Here is a 26,589-nt window from a genome sequence, read left to right on the forward strand (position 1 = left end):
ATCCATGTTCCGCGAGAAAGATAATTTGATTTCGAATAAATAAGAATATTATCAATATTCTACTAAAATTAATATTTACATATACAATTATTCTACTAAAATTAATACGATTATATATGTGTTATTTAGGATTCTTATCTTGCTAACGACGTTTCTCGTCTACGGTGGACAATGGACGAAACTTTCGATCTTCAATGAGTATTCAATCTTTTGTTCTTTTGTTGTCATTCTTCGAGAGCCTATCGTAGGATGACACAGAAATCGTTTCTCGACGATTTCGAATTATAAATGCTATACTATTATAATATATATATATATATATATATATATATATATATATTATAGTTATAGTTCGTTGAAATGTTCGCGATTATGTCATACACTTATCCCAAAGTCGATGTATTATTAAACACGCATACACACACACACACACACACACACACACACACTATCTCTCTCTTTCTCTGTGTATGTGTATATATGTGTCTCTATCTCTGTCTCTCTTAGTCTGACATACTCTCTCTCTATATGGGGCCACCCTGCTTTTCCGGGACACGTGCCCATGGGTATCGGTATTTCGGGGTGTGTTAATACCTCACTATCCAGACGGATAGAGAGAGAACAGAGCGAAACATCCACTCCTGTACATTGTTTGCGGCTTGGAATCAATAAAAGCATAGCTTTAGGCTACGCTGGTTGCCGTAGCAACGAGAGACCCATCCGCTCCCTCCTCTTCTCGCAAGCTCTCTCGCTCTATCTATCCATCTATGCCTCGATCCTTCCCCTCTTTTCCCTCCATCTCCTCCTCATCCTCCTTTACTCTCCTATCGCGCTTTCCTCTTTCTCTTCACTCCTCTCTCTCTCTCTCTCTCTCTCTCTTTCTCTTTCGCAAGCACGTTCGCGCGTCCATGCACGAGTACACACACTTTCTCTCTCTCCTTCTCTCTTTCCTTCTCTCTCTCTCTCTCTCTCTCTCTCTCTCTCTCTCTTTCTCTCTTTCTCTCTTGTCGTACACGTCGTTCCTTTTCATTTTCTTCTTTTCCCTCTCTCGCAAACGTCTATCCATCCATCTCTCTTTCTTCCCTTTATACTTTTTTTTTATTCCTTCTCTTTCTCTCGTCAACCCCTCCCATCTCACCATCACCACCACCATCACCACCTTTCCCCTTCCTCTTCTTGATACATCGCAAAGAAAAAGAAGAAGAAGAAAATAATAATAATGATAATAATAATAATAATAATAATAATAATAATAATAATAATAATAATAATAATAATAATAACAAAAAAGAAATGAAGAAAAAAGGAAAATAAAAAAAAAAGAAACGAAAAAAAAATGAAATTTGGATCCGCCTACCGGGAGGCTGCTGTCCGACGACCTACTGCTGTCTACTGCTATGCATCCTCGATTTTTTTTCGAGTAGAACGAATCAAAATTATCGGCATGAGAAACGTTCTTAAGCTCTCTCTTTCTTTCTCTCTCTCTCTCTCTCTCTCTTTCTCTCTTGTTTGGTAAGTTCGTTAGAGCCCTCCCGTTACCGTTATACATTCAATTTGAAGTTCATAAAATATTATCGAATCTGGATCAGCGGAACCCTTCGCCGAGTGTCACCGTACTATAGTAATGTCCTATGGTTAGCCAAAGAACAGCCTCGAAATGAAATCCTTCTTCTCTCGGGGCGATTGACTTTTCAAGGGAATGCCCTTCCCATCGTGAAAATTAACATGTCAAAGCGATACGTTGGTACAGGTGCACCTCTATCATCCATCCATTCACCCACCTATCCTACCCATCCACCCACCCAACCATCCATCTATCCATCCAAACTATCCATCCATCCATCCATCCATACATCCGTCCATAGTACGACGATTCAGTCTCTCCCTTGGAGCCTTGTTATTCTCTTGTTCGAATAACTCGAGAGGAATTAAGTAGTATAACCAGAGTTTCAACTAACGCTTCAATTCCTTCCTCATCAAAGCGTGAACGTTGAACAATGTATAACGAAGTACCGATGATTGGAATAACGATCGGTATTATATTTATTAATAATAATCAAAAAGCTTTAAATTATTACTTTTGTTTTATTTATTTATTTATTCATATACGTAGGAATTAAGTAGCGTAATCAGAGTTTCGATTAACGTTTCAATTCCTCGCTCATCAAAGCGAAAACAAATTGAACAATGTCCAACGAATTACCGATGATTGGAATAATGATCGGCATTATTTATTAGCAATAATCAGAGACCTTTCAATTGCAACTTTCGTTTTTTCTTTCTTTTTTTTTCCTTCTTTTTTTTTTTTTTTTTACTCTTTTATTTTATAAATTAAGTAGTATAATCAGAGCTTCGAATTTAATTCCTTGCTGCTCATCGAAACGTGAACATTCTTCAACAATGATAGAATAAAGTAACGATGATTCAGCAATAATGATATAAGTCTTGTTACTTAACGACGGATCAGAAAGATTGATGAAAGTATTACTTTCGTTGTGTTCTTTTTTTTTTTTTTTCTTTTTCTTTTTTATTATTTATGTAGAACTCGTACGTAATGTTATAACAAAGATTTGATCATAAACGCTCAAGAACGTTTGGCATTTATTATAAAATATGAATTATCCAAATATCAATCTCATCGAAGTGTTCGTTAAAGATTATTTGTAAAAATCGTCGACGCAACCAACTTGTTCGCGAGTTATTATCTCGCGAAGGAAAATCAAAGAATGAGCGCGTTAGTTGGGAGCAACTCGTCGAGAGCGCAAACTCCATGGAAAAACGTCGATAAGTGTCATGCTCTTCGGCATCGCAAAGGAGAAGTCTGAAATCTAGAGGTATCGTCAACGAGAGGAAGAAGATCGAGGGAAAGTGGATCGAAGTTGTTGTCAAAGGATCGCGTCAGGCGATCTCGATCTCGTCGTATTAACTAATAGTCTCAGGTAAATATCAACGTAAACTCTTATCCCTCGATATTTCTCTGACAATTTTGGATAAGCTGATTCGCCGTGTCCGACTTTTCTGCGTTTGCGTAGGCGGCGATGTTGAGAAGGATGCTTTGTTTTGTAGGTTATATCAAGCTTAACGAGAGAGAGTGAGAGAGAGAGAGAGAGAGATGGAAAAGCAAGAGGGTGGGCACCCTTCCATATGCGAAGATCGAGTTCACAGAAAGCACCGATAGTCACGGTTCTCGAGCGTTAGGAATAGCAGCCGGTCATTTAAAAATGTATTTTCTTTATATGAAAGTGATATCCCGATTCAAAAAATTCAATGTCGATTAAAGTTTGAATTCAAGTGTTGTCTCTATCGGTTTCTTACTTCTTTCAAGTAATTCAATTCGTCTTACGATTATCCGTCATCTCTGATAACATCAACTTGTTGACATTTCGATTATGAGATAAATGAAAAAGTACACTTGCAGAGACACTGACGAATGTTTCGTAGGTACACACTATTAATGTCGAATCAGACACGGCTTAGAGATATAGCGAGCTTGTAATGCTTGCTAGGAAGGAAGATTTTGAGTTCTAGTACAGGTCCCTTGTAAGGCGACACAGGTACATATGGGCTGCCTCGATGAATGGACCAAATGATATAAATTATTTATAGATTTCGACACCCGTACGGCCGACGTAGCTGGCTGGAACGCCGAGGGTTGTTGGGAGTAAGAACGTGTTTCATTCGTACTTCAGAGGGAGTGAACAACCACGGGGGTCCACTTGCATCGAAAAACCCCTTGGGGCACCCCCTCAACATATGTACTCTCGCTCGACCACCGTCGGCTCTCTATAAAATTGATTCCTAAATACCCTAGATTCGTGCCCGTTCGTGTGTCTCTCTTAACACCTACGCCCATTTGGTTCACGCTCTATCGGATAAGGTGGCACGAAATTTGAGAAACGAATGAATTCGAGCATTTCTTCACAAAGCGTCCATGCATTTGAAAATATTTCTTTTATTTTACATTTCGGGACAATACTAACATATGATTTACAAGGATTATTACATTAAAATTATCCTAATAATATGGTAGACTTAAGATGATATTTTTCTTTCGATCGGTTATCGTTCTATTTCAATATGAATAAAATTTCGTCGAAATAAAAAATATCAAGTTTAATTGTAACTTATGATAAGAGCAGAGTACAAGTACCATATTCCCTGGGGGGGGGTTCAAACTAAATCAATGGGCTTGTGGGTAATCGCATAATAATTATCGGGACCCCCTCTACCGTCCATCTGTCGCTAGCCAAGGGGGTATTCGACCCCTTCAAGAACGAATAGTAGATGCTTCTAGGGCAACATGTCCGATGAACGTGACCCACCCAGCAGGTCCTATTGTCGTCTGAACGTAATCGGAATGTCGTCCAATGTCGATCCTACCCCTTGGTTCTTATGAACTTTTGCTGATCAATGAACATTAGGAAAGAAACGATGATAGAAATTGATCGTACCTATCCAAACTGCTGATCTAATCAAAATGATGCTTAAGCGAATCTCTAGATGTTTCTTTAACGAACGACTTTGCTGGTTCTCTTGATCCGCTGATGTTTCACTTTCGTTCAAGTGTTTCAGACTGACAAATGGTGTTAGCATTTTTCCTCGGTCTATGTATCGCTTCTGCGGTTGGATTACGTGGTCCACATCATCCAAGAAGCTCCGTTTCTCATCATCATTACTCGCCTCATAAAGGTGTTAAATTGACGCAAGATACCGAATTGCTTCACGATGCCACGTTAGTTTTTCATAAATATTTGTTATAATAATACGAATGATATCTTTTATCTTTCACGAAACATGTTTAAAAGTTTTATCGTTTTTAGTCACTTGAAGGAAGACATGGGACCGATAGCGTCCCAGCTTGATTTTTCGAAAATGAGCGAACAGGAGATTGAATTCCATTACTTCAAGTATGATTTTTCGGATTATTTCGAATGAAGTATCGTTATACAATTCGTAGAGAACTTAGATTAGTATATTTTAATTGTAGAGTGCACGATATCGATAATAATACAAAATTAGATGGCCTTGAAATTCTTCATGCCATTCAACATACATTTCACGAACATAATGTGGTCGATGAAGATGGTAGAAGTTTTGTGGATGATGAGCCACAAATACAAGAAGACGAATTGCCACGGATCGTAGGTAAAAGAAAAAAAAAAAGGATAGATTTAGATCACGATTTTTACAATGATTATTCTTAACTCTATAAAATTATATTTTTTATATTATAAGGTTTTATAGACAGAGTATTGGAAGAAGATGATTTGGATAATGATGGTTATTTAGGATACGTTGAATTTGTTTTGGGAAGGCGAAAGGATCATATTACCCAAGCAAAAAGAATTGGTAGAAATAATATTAAAAAATAAAAGGACGACCATGCTCATTCGTAAATATAAATATTCTTTAAAATCGACAATTCACACGTATCTCTTTTATAACATTGAATATGACTTTAAGCACTGTCAACAGAAATATTATATTCCGTAGATAATATTAAAATATTTTTAGTTAGACAATTTTTGTATTTATAACTGTGCCAGTTGCATAATTAAATATTTAAATGTATAATTTTTATATATGACTTTGATCGTTCACGATGAGAAAAATAAAGGATAAAACATTGGGATTGACGTCTGATTGTAAGATAAACGTTAAAAAAAAAAAAAAAAAAAAAAAAAAAAAAAAAAAAAAAAAAAAAAAAAAAAAAAAGAAAAAAAGAAAAAAAGAAAGAAAAATGGGAAAGAAGAACAAAATCGAGATTCTCGACATAAAATGATTTACTTATTATCTGTATGCTCATTCCAATATGTATAAGGGATCTTTCGTTATTAAAATACCTTTCTCCCAAAGATCTCTTACTATTTGAATCTGCGTGTTACAAATATTATTATGAATTATTATATTATATGCAATATGATATAAATTATATTTTTTCCCTTTTTTAAACTTACTTTATTATCTTCCCCAGTAATTGGTAATTCTTCAACTCTTATAAATTTGGGAAAACGATATATTATTTCTTTTATAGCGGGCACAAATTCTTCTCCAACTTCTAAAAATTGTGGTTCGTATTCGTGATATTCCTTGGAATTTTCACAAGAATAATATATCCTGTATGTGTCTGACTCTTGTACCAATCTAATCGCATAAAATAACAGATATATCAACGAGCGTGTAATAGAATATTAATTAGCATTAAAGATTAATCAGAATGCATATTACCTTATACAATGAGATCTTAATAATCGTATTTTCGTATCAGGCTCAATTTCCACTCGATTTTCTACGATTCCTTCCTTTGTCATTCTTTCTCCATCTTGGGCTATAGAACATTGTCGTTCATAATCTACAAGGACAGGTGGCAAGAAATCATGAATATGATTTTTTGCCATTTCGTCAGCTGCTTTGTCTATATCGATATGTTCTACAATACGATTAAGTAAATATTTGATATTTTCTCTGAAGGACTTTCTATAATTAGATTTATTTTTAGAATGTACAAAACCAAGATATTTTAAATAATCAAGAGGCAATCCTTCACGAAAATGACTATCATTCGCAATTGCTTTTTCCAGTGCATCTGGAAGCAATTTTTCTAAGAAATCACCCCAACTATTTTTTTGATAAACACTCAAAGTAACGTGCAAACTATGACTGTTATCAATCGTTTCTCCTTGATGTATCGTTCCACGTGGAAGATACAAAAGATCTCCCGCTTCTACTACCGTATCTAAAATAGGCTTTCCTAATTCTGACTGATCAAAATCTTTCGACGAATATCTCGGCAAATAGTCGCTTATTTTTGATGATTTATATAGCCTCCATCTTTTCTTTCCTTCAATTTGCAATATGAAAGCTTCTATGTCATCATAGTGCGGCGCAAATCCTTGGCTATCAGGTGGTGTCAAATAAGAATTTGCACCAACAAAACATCCAAAATATTCTTGAAGAGTCGCTGTATAAAGTTCATTTATATTCATTCATATATGTATATAAAATAGCATCTATGTCTGATAATTAAATTAATGAAGTTTCATTTTCTTACCATTTAATGTATGGAGCCTAGGTAAAAAGGTTTGAGGATTTAACATTCTCACCGAACAACCATTTAAATAATAATCCCAAACAACAGTAGGAACAGCACGACCAGAAGGATTATGAGTTTCTCTTGTACCATTAAAGTATGATGTAATATCGATATTCTTTGTAAATAATATATAATGTTCTCTTAATATTTTATCAAGTATTGGTGTTGACATCAGAACCTTGTAATAATTACAATTATTTCTCTTTATATGCACAGGAGTTTTTTCCCAGTTCGACCTGAAATAAATAATTCTTTAAATACGTTCTATACGTATAATATTATTGAACAATTTTTTTTGTCTCCCTAATACTTACTCAAAAAATTTATCAATCTTTAAAGGGTGTATCAACCATTCAAACAACAATTTACTTTTTATTACGGGATCTTTTAAAAAATTATCATGTACCACATCATAATTAATACTGCTATTATTTTTTGTAGGTGGCAATTTTTTCTTTCTCTTCACTTTCTTTTCCTTTCTATTTATCTTCGATCCTTCCTCTCTCAATTGATTCATTTGTAAATTAATACTGTCCGATACAGAAGAAGAATTTTCCAAGTTGATCATCGTCGTGTCATTGCTAAAGAAATCATTGGCTGATAATAACTTTTTCTTCTTCTTTTTCTTATTTTTATTACACTTAGACTTTTTATATTTTGATATTATCAAATTATTCGATTCATTGGTATTAATATTCTTTTTAATTGTAGGACTATGAGTTTTCGATGAAGAAGATTTTTTATGATTTTTGTTAATAGTCTCATGGCCAGACAATGATAATATTTCTTTTCGTTTATTGGCAATTCGAACCAAATTTTTTTCTTTCACATTTGAGTGTGTCTTCTTTTGTAATTTTTGTGACTGCAACGATGGATCTGCATTTTTACGTTTCATTGCATATGCAGCAAATGCAGATATTTGTTCAGTCTTCGAAACCATCTGTAATAATTAAGAATCAAATTAATATACATTATTTCACAATTTTTAATTACTTATATATATATATATATTATATATATATCTAATATTTATGCTAATGACAATTTCTTTTTGATCGAAAGGTTATTGCGACCATAACCTTAAATAAATTCATATACCAATTTAAATATCGAAACAAAGTCGGATTTTTCTGTTTATACAGCTTAACGTTAATATAATAAAAGTTATTTATATATAAGTATATTTTATGTACCCTTTTTTTCTTGTAATACTAAATTTACACATAAAGGAACATTGATTTTTTCTTTTTTTTTTTAATTCACGTCCACGTTGCTCGAACCGTTTCAACGCAAGTTGGATAAGGTAGATATGGTTAGATATGTTTCAAATGAAATCTGGCGTCATCTAGTAATTCAGCAAGGAATTAAATTTAGATTCTAGGAACAGTTTTTCAAAGTTGACTGATGTTATAAAATATCAGAATGCAATATTTATGCAATTAACTTTTATTGCAAAATATGAAAAATATTTGTATATAAAATGATACAAGCTATCTTCGATACCATGTAGAATATTATAGTATCATTATAGAGAATAAAACTGTTAGTATGTATATAGAAAAAAAAAAGAAAAAAAAAAAAAAGAAAAAAAAAGAAAAGAAAAGAAAAGAAATTATATCTTTAATCTTTGTACGTTATCTTCTATGAAGTTAAATTTATTATTAATCAATGAAAGAACGTGATTTATTTACATTATTTATGTTGTTATTTAAAATTTGTTTAATGTTATCGTTATAATTAATTAGTTTAAATGTCTTTATTATTTTACAATATAAAATTTAGACGCGATATTGGTAAAATCCTTTGAATTCGTATGCTTCTTTTCGAAAAGCATAAGCATTATTACAGTTTAAAGATTTTTATATTAGATTTACACCTTAACCACTCATTGTGCATAACAGTTTTTCACAATGCAAAGGAGTTCTTAATGCTCGTTTAGTTCATTGCACTTAAAGGCACAGTATCATAAATGTGGAAACTCAAAATGATGAAGTGCATCAGAAGTGACTGTTGCCACAGTTAACTTTAAAAGAAAAAGATTTGTTAATTTTGTGATATGACACTACACATTCATGTATGTCCACATATTGACATGTTAAATTTATAACCTTTATGTCTTAAATTATTTCAGTTTTTCGACTACTCAGACTCTTTTTTATCAAGGCCCAATCTTCTAAAATATCAGCATCATTAAGCATATAAACGATATACGGCCCTGCTACAGAAACTGCTCTCCTTCTCTCTGTATGATTTCTACGTCTTCTACCGGTTGAATTTAACCATAAATCTGCATGAATATCAACATTATTTCTATCCTCTTCCAATCTACGAATTTTCTCTTGAAGATCATTATGTATACAGTCCCAAATCAATTCTTTTTCACTCTCAAAATTTTGTAAAGCTGCCTGTTCTTCAGCTAAAAATTTATTTTGTATATTCTGTAATCTGTATTGTTTCAATATTCCAGCTACTTCAGTTTTGGTCTTCATATTTTCTTTTAAACGTTCCAAAGGTATTAAATATTCTTCCGATTTACCAACTCTTACTTCTCCCAGTTTGGTGTCAACTTGCGTTATTCTTTCGCGATACAATCTATAGGAATGAAAAATATTATAGTAAATAATCGTCATCATATATGAAAACATAATTGTAAAATATTTCCTTTTACTATATCAAATATTATAGTTTACTTTGGTTTATCATTTATGCTTACTGTTCTTTAAGTAACGTAAATTGTCTTTCTAAATCAACTAAATTCTCCATACACTCGTTTCGTCTTCTTTCACATTCATCTTCATCCATCTCTGAAGAATCATCGCTATCACTATGTTCTGCACTACTATCACAAGACGCAGAGCTTTGATTACTATCGTTGCTATCATGAGACATTTCTTCTCCTTCTGGCTCTGATTCATCTTTGACACTAGGCATCGGAGCTACATATTTCCATTTTTAAATAATAACAATCTACAATATTCACTTAATGATATTGTCAAAGTGTCAAGATAAATTACCTTTAATCAGCTTTTGAGTACCGAGGATTAAGGTATATCATAAAAATCAATAATTGTGAATGTAAAGTAAAAAAAACCCGTCACTGATTTGATGATAAATGTGCCTTAATCTTTTATATATATATATATATATATATATATATACATATATATATATGTATATATATATATATGTATATGTATAACCTAAAAACATAAATTTCAACTTTCAAAACACATTCGAATACGATAACCAAACAAGTATTTCACAATTAATTATGTTATATGTTGTACATATAATATAATATAATTAAATATAAACTAAAATAAATTATAATTGTTGACAAAGGTTAATAATTTGTTTCGACAAATTTGGTAATATTCTGCTCCTTAAGAGGCACAATATTTTCATTAAAATTCCTGAAGGTAATGTAATATATATATCGTTGTTACCTAAAAAAAAACGAGAACTTAACACTAATTCTATTCACTAATGAATATTATTTTTTTTTTTATTATAAAGCTTCAAAAATGTTATTTGTTTATAAGAAGAAGACGTTATCGCCAATCCTGTGCCAGAAGACTCAAGCAGCCGCTTCAAGCAGCTTCTAAATGGACCACGTGACTTCTGCACATGCGTATTATATGAATAAAACGTTCTATTACGTTTTACTTCTGTTTTACCGACGGATCACACCACAATTTACAGTTAATACGTATATACCGACATCAGGTTATAAAAATTTTCTTTCTAACATCCGTCGATAAAATATTAGTTTTATTTATCATTCGATTAAAATTATTTACCAACTTTCGTTCGTAGCGTATGTAACTTCAGCGACGGATATGGACAAAAAATGAACTACATGTGCAATAGGGAAATACTCTCCTCATTATGCGCCTATTGTGCATCGGTGTATAAGCTTATGTAATTATGACTTTACTCGAAATCAATAATCATATTTGGAAAAACGTGATTAAAGAAAATTAAATGTGAACAATTCTTTATAGTTCTATATTACCTGTTAATGGTTGAAAGATTATTTTAGAAATGACAATATATAATATATATTTCCTTGTGCGCTCGTTTTAGAAATTTATTCTATAGGATTGAAATTATGAATTTTATCGAGCTTTAGAAAAAAAAATAATAGAAATCTATGACCCGAATTGCATAAAATATGAAAATTATTATGTATCTATGAGACGGAATGTTAAGTTGTCTAAGTTTTCTTAATTTATTCTTACATCCATCATCATAAAAATGACAAGTTGAAATATGACTAAAACTCAAGTTCGAAAGGTTTTAGTGAATCTTTGAAAATGACTTAATAGCCTATATAGTTGTCCTTTTGAGGGCCTTTTCGACATAAAGGTTCTTTTTTGCTTCGTCAAAAATCCCTAATCCCTAATCCCAAGTATTCTATAATAAACGTTAATAATACAAAATTACAATAGTTCCTGATTCTTAAATGTGATATAAAATCTACAATTCTCAAATCAAACATAGGAAATGATTGTTTACACTTTCGAATTATCTTTTTTAAAAATAAACTTTGTTTGTCAAAAACTATAAAAGATTATGTACCTGCATTTATTACTGGCCTAAGTAAGAAATGGTTTAAAATAAGAATAATGGTACGTCGTAAAAGCATAAAATATATTTATTAAAATATCGAGAAATGTAATAATAGTGTAAAATAAAATTAAGTATAATTGTATTTTCTTTCTGCTATCACAGGTTAATCACACATAATGCATTAATATTTATATGAAAACTCGTAATAAATATCTATACCGAGTGATATGTTTTGTCGCGCAGACGTAAGGCTTCATTTTTCAGAAAGAAAAATAAAATAAAGAAAAAGAGAGAAAAAAGAAATGGAAAACAAAAAAAAAAGAAAAAAAGAAAAAAGAAAAAGATGTTCGATCTACAAAACTGTACGATATATCTCTCAAATAAATTATTAATTCGACGCTACGATGAAACGTTCAAATCTATTCTATACGAATAATCAAAATATAATTTATCATTGAATTATCATTATATAATATCGTTTTACAAATAATTAGAGATAATATTTTGTAATTTTTCATTGACATACGAAGTACGATTAATTTCAATTGTATCGTAAAAAATTAAAGATATAGCGAATTACTAAAATGAAAAGTATAATAAAGTATTATATAACTATGGAATTAAAGCCATGTACCAAAATAATGTGCAATATACTATAATCCTATTTATATAAATCTATTTTATATCGAATGATTTTTTGTTTACAAATAACATAACTAATTCGATTCTTTAACCGTAGATAAATAATATTATATAAATCAACGAAGATACTCTGAATAATCTTATCTCGCAAAAAAATAATTCTTCTTTAATGTCTCGATCAGCTGTTAATAGGTTTAACTTGGAAATATAAAAAAGATCGTGTTTTTCGTTGTTTTCTCTCTCTCTCTCTCTCTCTCTCTCTATCACACACACACACACACACACACACACACACACTGTATAATAGGATTGAAATTAAAAGAATTTCTCGCTACCATGGTCTCCACATAGGATCACCATCGTCTATACGTTCGACATCGATTACCTCATCGTCCTCCGCGTTAATTCTTTGATGATTCGTAATTTTATGTTTGGCCATAGAATTTCGTCGAATTTCTTTAATGTCAAATGTCAATTTTGTTCGATCGTCGTCGTTAAATCTTACAAGATTTTCTGATGATCCCGTCATTGTTTCTATTACCGTTGACGTATTTTCAAATGTTCCTTTTTTCACATCTACACGAGGACTCATTTTGTTAGCAGATATTGCGACATTCGGTACAATTATGTTATTAGTGTCCGTTGAAGGAATTTGATTGATCAAACAAGGATCGATCAAAGTGCCAGGATCCAGATCGATCAGCGTCGTCGAGGTATTAGGATTGATCTAAAACATAAAAAAAAAAAAAAGAAAAAAGAAAAAGAAAATCGAAAGAGAAAACTTCGTTATCTTCTTTTTCTGTTTTCTTGTTTCCTTTTCTTTCTTTTTTTCCTTTTATATCCAGGAAACAAGTTATGCGATCGTACGAAGAAAATTAAATAAACAACTCACATTCAATGAATTAATCTTGGAATTATTTTGAAGACCAATAGCCAGATGCCTGGCCAAATTCTCCGCCGCTTTGCCAGGAAGTGTCGCCAAGAATCTACACGCTTCGGTGGCGCAATGTCCAAAGCCCGATTGCCATCGACTTTCAGCGACAGCTTCGTCATTAACCATCGTCGTCATCTTTATTGTCGTCGATGTTGCTGTCGTCGGTGGTATTGGTATTGTTGATATTGTCGTAGTTGAGAAACCAGACAAACCGGCGGAACGAGAAGCTTGTAATCTTTGCAAATGACGTACCGTCAATTCGAGAATGTCCGCCTTTTCTAATTTACTAATATTTTCACCTTCCGTCTAGAAGAAATATATTCAAATGTTTTCATTTTTCTTTGCTTTTTTTTTTCATTTTTTCCTTTCTTTTTCCTTTTCCTTCTTTCCCTCTTAAAATCAACGATATTAACAAACGAATAAAGGGATATAAGATAACGTTGATTAACGTTCAATATGATTAATGTTAAGTGTTTAAGTTACAAATTTATAATTTATTAAATAATTTCATTAAGCGTTAAATTAAGTTACAAATAAGTTTTAATAAATGAATCTCATGTACGTATTAACGATAGATATAACAATTTGCAACGTCATCTTTGTACTCATTCCATTTATCTTTTTTTTCTTATATACATATATATGTATATATATATTATATATATATATATATATGGCTTCTTCTCTAACAACGATAAAAAAATAAATATCTAAGGATCGTCGTCTGAGCGCGTTACTCCTTTCGTTCTTCCTCGATTCGATTCGCTCGCACGAGCTAACTCTTCGATAGCGAGCGATCGCTGTCGAGGATCGATCCCTTTTCCGATCAAGAATCGTGCATGACCGAGCCAAGAAAGAAATCCTTTTCTTTTCCCGACGGACACGGTCCGTCCTTTTGTTGGTTTATAGAACGACGAGCAAAAGATCGGTTCGATTACCGAGACGAATTTAAATCCAAAGTCGACGTAGAGTTTTTCGTTCTTTCGTTCAAAGCGAAACGCGATAGGCTTCGTTTCTTCGAATTTTATTATCTTTCCAATGTCTATGTACTGTTTATTATTGTTACGAAAAAAAAAAAAAAAAAAAAAAAAACAAAAGAAAAGAAAAAAAAGAAGAAGAAGAAAAAAGAAAGAAAGAAAAAGAAATAATTGAGATAACGTCGATGAAAAATTATTTCCTACTTTCTTTCAATGAAATTTTTCGACCTAATCGATAGAACGATTTTTGCTCGTTATCATTGCTATTAAAATACTCAACTTTACGGTTAGTCGTCTAACTGTTAATTATGCGAAATAATTCGACGAATAATCTGTCGAAATACGCGTTGGCGATCGGAATTGCATAAGTTCGAATATAGGTATGCATAGAAAGGAAAAAAGAAAGAAAGAAGGAAAGGAAGAAAGAAGGAAAGAGAGAAAAAGAAAAAGAAGAAACAAGAAGAAAGAAAAAAATAGAATAAAAATAGTCAGAAACATGTCAGGTACGAAGTAATCGGTATAAATTTATTCGAATAATTAATAAAGTTGCCGTGTCGGTAATGCCGTTGACATTTCAGCGAGTTCCCACGATGCTTGGAATATATTTAAGAGGAGGAAAATAGTTTTGCCACGCGTAGTTGCGGCCGGAGAATGCGTTTCCTGCCGCGAGCGCGCGATCCGTAAAATTGCAGAACGGAGATCGTAAATAGAGTCGTGCGAGGTTTAAAAAGGAAAAGAAAAGAAAAAAAAAAAAAATACAAAAAATACAAAAAAAAAAAGAAAAGAAAAAACAGCGCGCCTTTCTTTTCGTAAAAAAAAAAAAAAAATAAAGAACACGTGCTATCTGGACCAAACTATTTCATCGAATTACGTATATCGATTGGGTGTGCCCATTTAACGCGTTTTATTATTTTAGAAAGAATAGATAAATAATTTTAGAAAAATAAATAATAATTTTTATATATATATATATATACAGATCTAGTAATAATAATAATATAGATAAATAAATAATAATTTCTATAAAATAAGAGAGAAGAGAAAAAAGAATAATAAAATATATATTTAATATGGAGCCTTCTACTAAATTGTTATATCTTCTCGATTAGAATTAATTTTCTAATCGATCTGTCATGCATGAACGAAGATAACGACATTTAATCGACACTCGATATATCGTTTTTCGACTGTGACTAATAGAGAAATCGATCGAGTTTCTAGAGAATATCCGTATAAGTTTGAACATCTTTACTGGGCTTCCGTTTTTTTTCGCTATATATCTATATCCTTTTAACTTAACTAATAATACAACTTTGATTCTCACGCGATGATAGATTATTTTATATATATATATATATTCTTTTTTTTTTCTTTTTATATATAATAAACGATCGTACTCACTTCGAATGCGTCCACCATGAGATCCTTCAATTCGTCGAGACATCGATTGATACGTGCTCGTCTCTTTCGTTCTAAGAGCGGTTTCGTTATCTGCAAAGAATAGAGAGATATTTATATTTATTCTTTTTATTTATTTATTTATTTATTTTCTTTTTTCTTTTTTTCTTTTTCTTCTTTTTTTTTTTTTTTTTTTTCTAATCATACAGAGAGAAACACACGAGTGATAATAATTCGTTTCGTCATTTCAAATACGTTTTTCTATAGATAGTTCCTATTGAACACCGTGTATAACGATAAACGCATCGTTCGACGCGTGTTTCATTCATCATTTACACCATCCTCTTTCATTTTTCTCTTTCAGAGTTGAGCGCGTACGAGTAGTCACGAGCGAGCGACGTGTCCTATCGCACATAACGACCGATTTTCTATACGTCCGATTAGATTTCTTTCTTCGAACGATCTCTTTATTCTTAATCATTATTTCGAAGAAATAAATAATCAATAAAATATTCTTGATACATATTCTTACTCTTTCGATCGATCGATCGATTCAATTTAATTCAATGAACGTAAGCATTTAAAGCGTAAACATTTTCGTTTCGTTTCGTTTCATACGAAGCCATTGCAAATTATCACGATAAAAAACAAACAATATTATTTTCCGTCGTCTTATTCGCCAAAGAGAATGAAAATTCAAACGAATGAAAAGACAAGAACGAAAGAAAAGGGGGAAAAAAAAAATAAGAAAGAAAGAAAAAATACGCACTTATTTCTTACCTTTTTGTATCGATAAGTCCTTGAAACCGGATGGGGGCAATCGTACGACATCATTGCACGATTTCTTCTTATCCTTAAAAATTGTCAATCTCATCGGTGGATAGGCTTGCGTCAATTTCGAAATCTCTCGTGAGAATGAAATTCTAATGGAACACGTTTTATTTATGACAATAACTTTCTTTCCTTGTATATATCGTATATAATAAAGTTATACGTACTTACTTATTTACTTATTTATTTACTTACTTACTTACTTATGTACGTGTATGAAGGGAACGATGAAAATAAAAGGAAAAGAAAAAAAAAGAAAACAAAAAAAAGCAAAAAAACAAAAAAACAAAAAAGAAAGAAAAAATAAAACCAAAACCAAAATAAAAATTGAGGAAGGATGACTCAAGGAGAGGATATGCGTGCGTCTGCTTGTGTATATGAGAGAGACAGGCAGAGAGAGAGAGAGAGAGAGGAGAGAGAAAGAGAGAGAAAAAAAGAAAAGGAGAGAGAGAGAGAGAGAAATAGAGAGATACAGACAGAGTGAGAAAGAAAATGCGGGCGCGCGGCTTCGAGTCCCTACGCGAACTGACTCGATTGCTCCCGGCTCTTCTTGGCATTCCCCCCTTGTATGCTTCTTACCCTCACCCAACTTCGAACCCTCCGTGTCCGTGGCAGAAGGCACTTTCTGGGATAGAAGGTCTCTTGGCGATACCAACGAAACGCGTCCTTTCATCTCCAAAGATATCAACATTATCTCCTCTTCCTCCTCCTCCTCCTCCTCCTCCTCCATTCTTTTCCTATTCCTTTCGGCTTAAGACCAATCGCAATTTTCTTTTCGCAATTTCTTATTTCCATCTATTTCGTTTAGAACTCGAGAGAGAATTATTCTGTTAATTAATTTTTTTTTATTTCTCTCTCTCTTTCGCTCTCTCTCCTTTTTCCGTCGTAAGTTTAAAAAAGAATCGAACACTCCGACGTAAAAAGATGAAATTTAACAGACGTTAATTAAACCTTTCGCGAAATTGTTCGTGAAAAATGATTAACATAAGGTACTTCGTTGTATTATGCAAATTTGTTGGACACTTGAAAGAGAAAAATAGAGAGAGAGAGAGAGAGAGAGAGAGAGAGAGAGAGAGAGAGAGAGAGAGAGAGAGAGAGAGATTATTCTGTTAATTAATTCCTTTCTTTTTCTTTTTTATAGGTTTAAGAAAATACCATGTATCGGAAAATGTAGAAATTTTACAATCATTAATGTATCCTTTCCTTTACATAGCAATTGTCCTCAATGAATACTTATTTTACTTGTTCAAGATTTTGAAAAATTATTATTATTATTATTATTATTATATAAATAAATGTGTTCGCTTAAAGATATGTAAAGCGTTGATATGGCGTTACGTTTTATGTAATCCTTTTAATTCGTATAGAAATTAATTATGTCACGAAAATGGCTTGATAATTGAAATTAATTTATGTAGACGTTTATAGTATTTTTCGAAAGGTATAATTTTCTAATCGATTGTTCGCCGATGTGAATTTTCAGGATTGAATTTTTATTTCGGACGAATAATTACGACATGATTGGTTACGCGAAGTTTCTTTTTTTTTTTTTTTCTTTCCTTTTTTTCTTCACCCTGTCGTGCTCTTTCTTTTTTTTCTTTTTTTTTTTCATTAACTCTATGCTATACATTTAACTTACGTAGGTAGGTACATATAAGTACTTATCCTATATCGATGTTGTAAGTCATTTCCATTTCTTTCTCTTCCCGTTCTCCAGGAAATCGCTCGTTGTTCGCGATAACGAACGAACTTCGTTTAAAGAACGAAGCCGACTCGAATTACTCGTTTTGCGGGATATAGTTAACTGCCAGCGGCGCGTGTCGATTTTGTTTGCAAAATATCGGCGAGCAAGACGGTAACAAGAGCTCGCGCGTCTCCGTCTTGGCTAGATAAGTTGTATACTCCAAATCGATTAGAATTTCATTGCGACTGCATATCCTGAAGGCATTGATACGGAATATGTGTATGTAGGTATGTTAATGTTTCCTCTTGATACGCTGAATTAGCATTATAACTTTCTTCTTCCTACGAAGATGAATAATCGAAAAGAGTTTTTATTCTATGATGTCTAATTGTAAGCAGAATATGAGAATATGTACAAATGCGCGCGTATGTGTGTGTGTGTGTGTGTGTGTGTGTACGCGCTAATGTGTATCGAGATATATTGTTGCAGAGATATAAATATTATTTTTCTCCTCGTAACGTGACGATGATCGACGAATAGACGATATGATTTTGAACGAATTATGAAAAAATGTTTTCTTTTTTTTTTCTTCCTCTTCTTCCTTTTTTCTCTTTTTCTTATTTATTTTATTTATTTATTTAAATTTCTTATAAGGGCTTCATATAATCTTAGTATTAACGATCGTATCGAACGAATTATCCTACGTCATTATCGATCGTGTATCGTCGAGATTTAAATATTTTCGCGAAATGAGAATCTCATTCGATCCTTCATCGAAGTTCGATGAGAATACAATCGTAAATTTAAGATGAAAGTCAATTAATATGCTTAATAATAATGTACGTAGATACGTATTTATCTGTCGTAGTTATCTATCTTTTATTCTTTTATTTTTCTCTTTGAAATTCTAAATTATGTTAATATGCGATTATTTTAATTCAACGATACGTACGTGGATAGATAATGTCATTTTATAATGACACTCGACGAAAACCAAAAGGAGTTCCTTTCTTTCTTCGTTCTCTTCTTTTCACTCCACGACCTTTCGAGCATTTTTCTCGCGCGAGATAAGAGAGAATCTTAGGCCGGACGTGGCTCCTCCATTAAGATTATCTTATTCTCCGTCGCTGTTCGGCGGATACTTAGAAGTTTCTCCCAATGCTTATCCACGTAGTCTTTACTTGACGCGATTAAAGTGGATCCTTTCGTCATTCTCTTTCTTTCTCTTTCTTTTTCTTTCTCTCTCTCTCTCTCTCTCTCTCTCTCTCTCATTTTTTTCTCTTCAATTCTTTTCCGAAATTTTTATTCTTTAGAGATATTTTTTTTTCTTTCTTTTCTTTTTTTTTTTTTTTTTCTTTTTTCATCATACCGAAAATAATTACGATTTTTCAATTCATTCATGTGTAAATTAACAATGTTCATTGAATATCAATTTTGTTTTCGTATCTACATCACATGATTATATCACGTGAAAACTGTAATATTCCTTCTATTGATATAATCGTATTATATTAATCATAGCTATGTTATAAATATCATAACCATATCGTAATAATAATTATACTGTATCAAGTATAAGTTATATTTTTAAAAAAAAGAAATGAGAAAATTTGGATACGAAGAAACGATAAATTTTGTGATAATAAAAAAAAAAGGTTACAACGAGCGATAGAAAATTAACAATAAATCATTGCATAAAATGCTTATTAATAAATTCTCTTACTCTCTCTCTCTCTCTCTCTCTCTCTCTCTCTCTCTTTATTATTATCTGAATTTAAATGTTAAAAAGATTTCGTTTCGAACGATACTATTCTCAATGAAGGATCTCACAGTTCTCAAGTAACTTTTCAGGAGGAGGACGAACAGACAACACGGACAAGCTCTCGTAGAATACCAGGAAGGAAAACAATAATTAGTGATGTCACCGTGAGCATTCGACGTTCTTATCCTTGTGAGTTCTTATCGTACTTTGCGATGATGAAAGAGATGGAAAAAGGGGCAGGAGTGGGGAGTAAAGGAGGGTCGTGGAAGGGAAGTGGTATTATATCCTATCGCAAGTCCGGAATGTACATAATACATATATGGCTTACGAAGCGGCCGAAAGCGTGCGAATGTTTACGAGTCGTTTTACAACGGCTCCTCTTGACGCCACATCGGCGTCAATGGAACCTCTGACGTCGCCGTCTATGAGGACGACGACGTCTGTCTCCTTGACATTCGAACCTTCTCGTTTTTTTTTCTCTCTTTCTTCATATATATACATATACATATATATATACATATACATATATATATATATATATATATATATATATATATTAATTTTTTTTTTCATCTTTTTCCTCATTACCAAAAGAAAAATGTACGATAGGTGAGTGTTTTAACAATGTCAAATTAAAGTTCAATATTTCAAAAGTTCTCATAGGAATTATTGTTAAAAAAGGAAGAAGAAAAAAAAAGAAAAGAAAAAAGTAAAATATCTCGATAAAAATTACGTCACGTAAGAAGATATGTTTCGCCTTGATCGAGAATTAATAAATTAAAAATTAATAAGATATTAATTAAATATCAATTCTTACGATGTCAAGTTCAACGATAGATCGAGATATTCGTTGTTCGTAAGAATTATATAAAAAAAAAAAAAAAAAAAAAACAAAACAAAACAAATAAAAGGAAAACGTCTCGAGATCGTCGAAACTATCAAAAGGTACTTGATTATTATCGTAAATGGTAAAATTTTAATTAAATGAAAGATGAAATCGAGAAAATCATTGATTTTAATTGTATTTATATCATTCCATATTTAGGACATTTTTATTTATTAATAGTTTCAAAAATTCTTTTACGTTTTTTAACGTAGAAAATTACATACGAACACGAGTCATATGAATAATATCCATTATGGATATTAATGCCAGAGAGAGAGAGAGAGATATATATGTTTCGATAAAATCCCAAATGCATCTACGATCGTTTTCTAATCTTACGTAAAAACTTCACGGTCGGCTTCATCAAACGATCTTAGCGTGACTTGTTGCTATCCAAAAAATTAACAATAAAATTATCGTTTTTCTTCCCTTTTTATCTTTTTCCTTTCTTTTTCTTTCTTATTTTTTCTTTTTTTTTCTTCCCAATCACATCAAAACGCGCGATGAAAAAGTTTCTATGAGTCCTTTGTAAACGAGAAGGTGAAAGACTGTGCACGCATGAATTAACTTTTTGGAAAGCGAATAACAAGCGCTTACCATTCAATAATAATATAATAAAATGGAGTTTTACGAAGGTAGCAGTTTACACCAAAGAAGAATCTTGGCATTGAAGACGAAGACGATCTTCTTCTTCATTTTCGTTTTCTTTTCTTATTTTTCTTTGAAAAAGAGGAATGAGAGGAAGAAGAAGAGAGAGAGAGAGAGAGAGAGAGAGAGAGAGAGAGGAAAGGAGAAAATAAAAGAAAAATAAAAAGGAAGAAAAAGGAGAAGTAAAAGAAGACGAAGAAGAAGAAGAAGTTTGAAGTCTCGTACTTAGGCGACTCACGATTTTCGTTCGGAGTATAAAGTACCGTCGGTGAAGAATTTCAATTCGTGCGCCACTTTATATCTCTTCTTACAACCGTGCGTTCAACTGCCCTTCTTCTTCTTCTTCTTCTTCTTCTTCTTCCTCCTCCTCTTCTTTTTCTTCTTCTTCTTCTTCTTTTCCGTAGAGTGTTCCTTCCCTTTTAGCCCTTCTCTCACGTTCATCGTGTCGTTTCGCATGCTCACGGTAGAAAATCGATGTTCTTTCTCTCTCTCTTCGTCCCTCCCTTTCTCTCTCTCTCTCTCTCTCTCTCTCTCTCTCTCTCTCTCTCTTTCTTCGTACTTGGCGGTTTACGAGTTGAGAGAGTACATCGTCTCTCGCGTGCAGGTAAAAAGTGGTAGCCACGTTTCCTTCTCTTTGCTTTATCGCGTCTGATTGCGGAGCCAGCCAGAGGCTCTCGCTTAAGACGCCGAGGATATACACGCGTGCCCTTCTCCTTCTTCTTTTCTCTCTCTCTCTCTCTCTCTCTCTCTCTCTCTCTCTCTCTCTTCCTCCCGTTCGTCCTTACCAGGGCACGGCTCACGAGCACAGGGAATGCTATTCTCTTGGCCGATTTGTTGACTCAAAACCCGCCCTCTTCGAAGAAGTTTCCGTCACCCGTGTGAAACGTTACATTACGCGACTGTTCCCTTCCTTTCTTTCTTTCTTTCTTTCTTTCTATCTTTTTATTTTTCATTCGTGTCATTGCGATTATCGTTTTCGTCTTTGAAATGCGTCATTTCTTCTTTCAAATTGTTTCTCTCTTTCTCTCTCTCTCTCTCTCTTTTTTTTTTCTTTTTTTTTTTTCTTGCATAAACGTTCGCGACAAAAGTTTTTAACATCGTGTATAAGTAGGTATTAAAGTAATGTATATTTAGGTAAATTACGAACACGTGAACGATATAATAACAATAACAACGTATTGTTATATCGTAATTTGAGATAATGACTCATGGACAGATAAAGAACATTTCAAAAACAAAACGTGTCCCGGTAGTTAAAACGAGGGTTAGTTAGATGCTTTGGAATTCTCGAATAGGTCGACGATATATAAATAAAAATCACGAGGACGTCGTAAAGAAAATTGTCGAGCTTTTATCTCTTTGCTCTCGGTGTCGGCTAAGAAATCGGCGCGTTTAGCAGGCAGCTATCGTGTTATCGAGGATGCCTATATAGCCTCGCTTGGAATGTCTTCCACGAACGATACGAGAATAGCACGGTTTACACCTATGCACGAACCGGCTATTCGTCTGGGTTCGAGAATCGACGGAAAAATATGTCTTCGCGGTTACGATAAAAGAGCGCCGTTGTCTACGAAAAAGTGGGAGAGAAAAAAAGTGAGATAGAAAATAAATGTTACTTGAGTCGAATCAAGAGCGCTGATAATTCTTCTCATAGGAATAATGTAACGAAATAAAAAAAAGTAGTGGTAAAAAATTATAACTATTTTTCTTTCTTTTTTTCTTTTTTTTTTTTTCACTTACTTTAAAAAAACCAAAGGGGCAACGATAACAGTAATATAAGCGAACGATAACAACGGAGATAAAATCGATAGAAATAATTACGTGTTAATTTCAATATTATAATTATTATCGTAATTAAAAAATTATTAAAATCGAGGAAGAAATAGAATTTTGAGGATAGTCATACTCGAGTTTGTTGTTTGCTAATTACGTATTAAATTAGTCATGTGTTATTTTTAATTTTTTAATAAACATTATCTTCCGTATTTCCTCCCTTTTCTCTCTCTCTCTCTCTCTCTCTCTATTTTTTTCTATCGCAATTAAAAAAAAAAAAATTGAAACAATATATAATTAACGAAGGAAAAGTTTCGCAAAGATAAAATGTAAAAGATTGAAAGAAGAGTGAGAAGACCAAAAGGGAAGATGGAAAAGGAAGAGGAAGAAAAGGTATCATCGATGAAAGAAGGAAGGAGAAGAAGAAGGAAGAGGAGAAGGAAGAGAAGGAGGAAAAGGCGGTTTGCGCTCGCGGCTCGGACGTGTGCGAGTCGCGTGTGGGGCTCGCGCCTGTCGTTGTCTCTGTCGCGCACGGGCCCCGGGGTCCCGTGCCGATCTCGGCAGTGGCAGTGCCGCCGGCAGCGCCTGCCGACGGAATTACCCGAGGGGCTCGTCGATGGGCCCGACATAGGGGCCCGACGAGGGGGCCCGACGACGGTACCGACGACGTACGAGAGGGAGCAACGTGTGGGACGCGAGGCCTCGCCTCGTTCTCACGGTAGCCTCCGACAGGGGCCCCTTTTGCTTGCTCGCTTGCCTCTGCTTCTTCTTCTTCTTCTTTATCCTCTTCTTCTTCTTCCTCTTCTACTTCTTCTACTTCTTCCTCCATCCACACCTCCCTTCTTTTCCCTTCTTATCCTCTTGCTACCACTGGCGTCACTCTCGCGTGCACGCGTCCGTCGTGCCAAGCACGCGTCTACCTTCTCCTGCCTCTCCTTTTTCTCTTCTCATTTTTTCTTCTTTTTTTTTTCTTCTTCTCTCTCTCTCTCTCTCTCTCTCTCTTTTTGGTATACAACAAGTTTTCAGATTTTCTTCCAACTTTTCTTCTTATCTTCTTTCTCCGTTTCTTTCTTTACTTCGTTTTCTTGTTTCTTTTTTTTTTATTCTTTCTTTTTCCATCCTTTTATTATTATTATTTTTTTTCCTCTTTTAACTTTATCACGGACACCTATTACGTCACGTTCGAAATCGAATACTTCGATTAATATTTTGTTCGGAGTAACACTTTTCGTGAAATCAAGCTATTTTGCATACATCGTAGTAACTTGATCATCGATCCCACTACCTTTCTTTTTTTTATTTTCTTTCTTTCTTTTTTTTTTTTTTTTTTTTACTTTTTCTCTTTTCCACCAACGTGTCATTATAAATTTCTCGATGACTTACGTAAATTCCCTCGTTATAACGCTTAACATGCGATAATTCGAATATGCGTATATGCGTATGGTTAAATTATATACGAAATCCACGGAAGCGTGGTTCGCAGGATTTAGTCACCTGTCTTCTGACCCACATATCGAATTTTACTGTCTTCCTTTTTTTTTATCTCTCTCTCTCTCTCTCTCTCTCTTTCTCTATTTATTTTTTCTCGTTCATTATATCAAATGCCCACGCTCGAATTTTTATGGATCGAGCAATAGATCGGTATTCCCACGATCGTTTCGAGGGAAACGTGCGCTCGGCCGAAACGATTCTTTACGATAATGCTATACGCTTAAATATTCATGAAACAACAATGAGATAGATTCAGCTTGTCCAGAGATTTATTTATATATGTATGGATTCGAGAGAATCCAGGTGACGTACGTCGCGCGTATATCCTGCTTAATTTTCTCTCTCTCTCTCTCTCTCTCTGCTTTTTCTTTTTTTTTTCTTTTTTGTTCATCTGTGATCGGTGATTCAAACGTTCGTTTGCTAAGCTTTCCATTCAGAAAACTACCGACCGAATCGCGTGTTAGTCCCTTCGTGTTTTGATTTTTAATAATACAACTTTGTTGTGTATCTCCGGAAAGGTGAGGAGATAAAGAAAGAGAGAAATGAATTCAACTGGCGAAGAAGAAGGAAAAAAGAAGTTAACAGTCTCCTTCGTATTTGCAAGAGCAAAAACGAGAAAGAGAAGAAACGAAACGTATGATTTCACGCGTAAGGCCGGCCATTGACGTCGGCGATCAGACTTTCTACGTGCGCTCAGTTCCCGATGGACCGGAAATTGAAATTTTGCGTGAGAATATGCGGCTTCGAAGGTTAGACAAGAGAGAAACGAAGAAATGCGTAAAGAGAAAGAAGAAGAAAAAGGGGGAGAACGTTTTATGGACTTTGTGTCGGACTTGGTACAGCTGACTTGTAATTTTCACTGACATTTTACTTTTTGTTTTTTTTTCTCTCGTCTTTTTTCTCCTTCTTCTTCTTTTTCTTCTCGCTTTTTTTCTTTTTTTTTTTTTTTTTCATCAACTTATCCCCCGCCATTATCCTTTGTACGATATCTACCATTCGACGGGTATTCTCGTACCGTTATTCGATTGTTATCATTAGAAAACAAAATTTCGTTTATTTATTCATTAGAAATAACGTGATATATGTTTTATCTCTCTCCCTCGACCTTTTCTCATTCGAAAAAGTAATATTATAAAGATTTAGGAATAAAGTTCGTAAGCAGAACGAAGCTACGTACGATTTTACTTTACGTGATCGACATGGAAGTTATTCTTCGCTTTCTTCTTTCTTTCTTTTCTTTTTTTCTTATTCTTCTTCTTCTCTTCTTTCATGGATCGAAAAAACGAAACTACCGAGTCGATCCCACTCGATATATCATTTTTCCTTCTCGACAATGACATTCCTCGAAGGTTCCTCATCCTTATTCTCGTCCTCGTCCTCGTCCTCGTCCTCGTCGTCGTAGTTGTCGTTCTGGTCGTCCTCGTCGTGATTCGTTTTGTAAAAAGAAACCACGAAAGAATATATCGCGTGCGGCCAAAGAAATTCTCTTTTTCTTACTCGCTCTATCTCACTCTATCTCACGTATTCATAAGTCGATCCTCTTTTTCGTGCCATCGCTAAACTGGTTTGTTTAGTATCGTAATCATCGCCGTTCCTTTCGACGAGAACTTTTCAATCGTCGAACGGAAACGGTGGTTGGCAAATGGGGATGACTCGATCGGTTCGATGGTTAGACGTTGACGGAGGATCGATTACTTAAAAACGATTGGCGCTCTCGACATTTCTATTGATATTATCGTAAACACCCACGTGGATTGTTGATCGATCATCTCGACAAGTTTGAAATTAGATATAAATGGGCTAAGAGATCTTTTATTATTTCCTATTACATCTACTTGGTAATATCGATATAATTAATTGAAACAAGGATGTCTTACACGGGTTCCTTTGGAAAAAAT

At 33.5% G+C, this 26,589-nt stretch overlaps 4 protein-coding genes across 10 annotated transcripts; 1 reads left to right on the top strand and 3 right to left on the bottom strand.

The window, feature by feature from the left end:
* The first annotated feature begins 2,769 nt into the window (after nucleotides 1-2,769).
* On the top strand, nucleotides 2,770-5,571 carry LOC124426787 (multiple coagulation factor deficiency protein 2 homolog). Of its 2 annotated transcripts, XM_046968899.1 has the most exons (6): nucleotides 2,770-2,939; nucleotides 3,067-3,223; nucleotides 4,565-4,732; nucleotides 4,821-4,907; nucleotides 4,988-5,145; nucleotides 5,236-5,571. In XM_046968899.1, the coding sequence occupies exons 3-6, from the start codon at nucleotides 4,581-4,583 to the stop codon at nucleotides 5,370-5,372; spliced, it is 534 nt and encodes a 177-aa protein (XP_046824855.1). In that variant the 5' UTR covers nucleotides 2,770-2,939; nucleotides 3,067-3,223; nucleotides 4,565-4,580; the 3' UTR covers nucleotides 5,373-5,571. The 2 variants fall into 2 exon arrangements, with proteins under 2 accessions (XP_046824855.1, XP_046824854.1); XM_046968898.1 differs by lacking the exon at nucleotides 3,067-3,223 and having other exon boundaries at nucleotides 2,775-2,939.
* Nucleotides 5,572-5,765: 194 nt separating this feature from the next.
* On the bottom strand, nucleotides 5,766-8,422 carry LOC124426785 (ribosomal oxygenase 1). Its single transcript, XM_046968895.1, has 6 exons — nucleotides 8,287-8,422; nucleotides 7,408-8,033; nucleotides 7,052-7,329; nucleotides 6,229-6,961; nucleotides 5,958-6,144; nucleotides 5,766-5,874 (listed from the first exon to the last, which is right to left on the bottom strand). The coding sequence occupies exons 2-6, from the start codon at nucleotides 8,031-8,033 to the stop codon at nucleotides 5,803-5,805; spliced, it is 1,896 nt and encodes a 631-aa protein (XP_046824851.1). The 5' UTR covers nucleotides 8,287-8,422; the 3' UTR covers nucleotides 5,766-5,802.
* Nucleotides 8,423-8,833: 411 nt separating this feature from the next.
* On the bottom strand, nucleotides 8,834-10,676 carry LOC124426786 (breast cancer metastasis-suppressor 1-like protein). Of its 2 annotated transcripts, XM_046968897.1 has the most exons (5): nucleotides 10,540-10,675; nucleotides 10,108-10,293; nucleotides 9,807-10,029; nucleotides 9,202-9,685; nucleotides 8,834-9,116 (listed from the first exon to the last, which is right to left on the bottom strand). In XM_046968897.1, exons 3-4 carry the CDS (start codon nucleotides 10,022-10,024, stop codon nucleotides 9,211-9,213), a joined length of 693 nt encoding a protein of 230 aa, XP_046824853.1. In that variant the 5' UTR covers nucleotides 10,025-10,029; nucleotides 10,108-10,293; nucleotides 10,540-10,675; the 3' UTR covers nucleotides 8,834-9,116; nucleotides 9,202-9,210. The 2 variants fall into 2 exon arrangements, with proteins under 2 accessions (XP_046824853.1, XP_046824852.1); XM_046968896.1 differs by having other exon boundaries at nucleotides 8,834-9,685; nucleotides 10,540-10,676.
* Nucleotides 10,677-12,306: 1,630 nt separating this feature from the next.
* On the bottom strand, nucleotides 12,307-26,264 carry LOC124426921 (transcription factor HES-4-B-like). Of its 5 annotated transcripts, none has more exons than XM_046969191.1 (5): nucleotides 25,869-26,264; nucleotides 16,397-16,539; nucleotides 15,620-15,709; nucleotides 13,200-13,547; nucleotides 12,307-13,034 (listed from the first exon to the last, which is right to left on the bottom strand). In XM_046969191.1, exons 2-5 carry the CDS (start codon nucleotides 16,448-16,450, stop codon nucleotides 12,639-12,641), a joined length of 888 nt encoding a protein of 295 aa, XP_046825147.1. In that variant the 5' UTR covers nucleotides 16,451-16,539; nucleotides 25,869-26,264; the 3' UTR covers nucleotides 12,307-12,638. The 5 variants fall into 5 exon arrangements, with proteins under 5 accessions (XP_046825147.1, XP_046825148.1, XP_046825150.1 ...); XM_046969192.1 differs by lacking the exon at nucleotides 25,869-26,264 and adding an exon at nucleotides 22,213-22,295; XM_046969194.1 differs by lacking the exon at nucleotides 25,869-26,264 and adding an exon at nucleotides 17,027-17,467.
* Between the last annotated feature and the right edge of the window lie 325 nt (nucleotides 26,265-26,589).

This window comes from Vespa crabro, chromosome 9, assembly GCF_910589235.1.
Source record: "Vespa crabro chromosome 9, iyVesCrab1.2, whole genome shotgun sequence".
Lineage (NCBI taxonomy): Eukaryota > Metazoa > Arthropoda > Insecta > Hymenoptera > Vespidae > Vespa > Vespa crabro.

Excerpts from the sequence above, each read along its gene's own strand:
- LOC124426787 (XM_046968899.1), top strand. The coding sequence starts at position 4,581 with ATGGTGTTAGCATTTTTCCTCGGTCTATGTATCGCTTCTGCGGTTGGA. Across the intron at positions 4,908-4,987 it reads ATTGAATTCCATTACTTCAA|AGTGCACGATATCGATAATA; the intron begins GTATGATTTTTC and ends TTTTAATTGTAG. Across the intron at positions 5,146-5,235 it reads CGAATTGCCACGGATCGTAG|GTTTTATAGACAGAGTATTG; the intron begins GTAAAAGAAAAA and ends TTATATTATAAG.
- LOC124426785 (XM_046968895.1), bottom strand. The coding sequence starts at position 8,033 with ATGGTTTCGAAGACTGAACAAATATCTGCATTTGCTGCATATGCAATG. Across the intron at positions 7,330-7,407 it reads AAGATTGATAAATTTTTTGA|GTCGAACTGGGAAAAAACTC; the intron begins GTAAGTATTAGG and ends TATTTATTTCAG. Across the intron at positions 6,962-7,051 it reads TAGGCTCCATACATTAAATG|CGACTCTTCAAGAATATTTT; the intron begins GTAAGAAAATGA and ends AACTTTATACAG.
- LOC124426921 (XM_046969191.1), bottom strand. The coding sequence starts at position 16,450 with ATGATGTCGTACGATTGCCCCCATCCGGTTTCAAGGACTTATCGATAC. Across the intron at positions 15,710-16,396 it reads GGACTTATCGATACAAAAAG|ATAACGAAACCGCTCTTAGA; the intron begins GTAAGAAATAAG and ends TATTCTTTGCAG. Across the intron at positions 13,035-13,199 it reads CCAAGATTAATTCATTGAAT|ATCAATCCTAATACCTCGAC; the intron begins GTGAGTTGTTTA and ends TTTATGTTTTAG.
- LOC124426786 (XM_046968896.1), bottom strand. The coding sequence starts at position 10,024 with ATGCCTAGTGTCAAAGATGAATCAGAGCCAGAAGGAGAAGAAATGTCT. Across the intron at positions 9,686-9,806 it reads TTTACGTTACTTAAAGAACA|ATTGTATCGCGAAAGAATAA; the intron begins GTAAGCATAAAT and ends TCATTCCTATAG.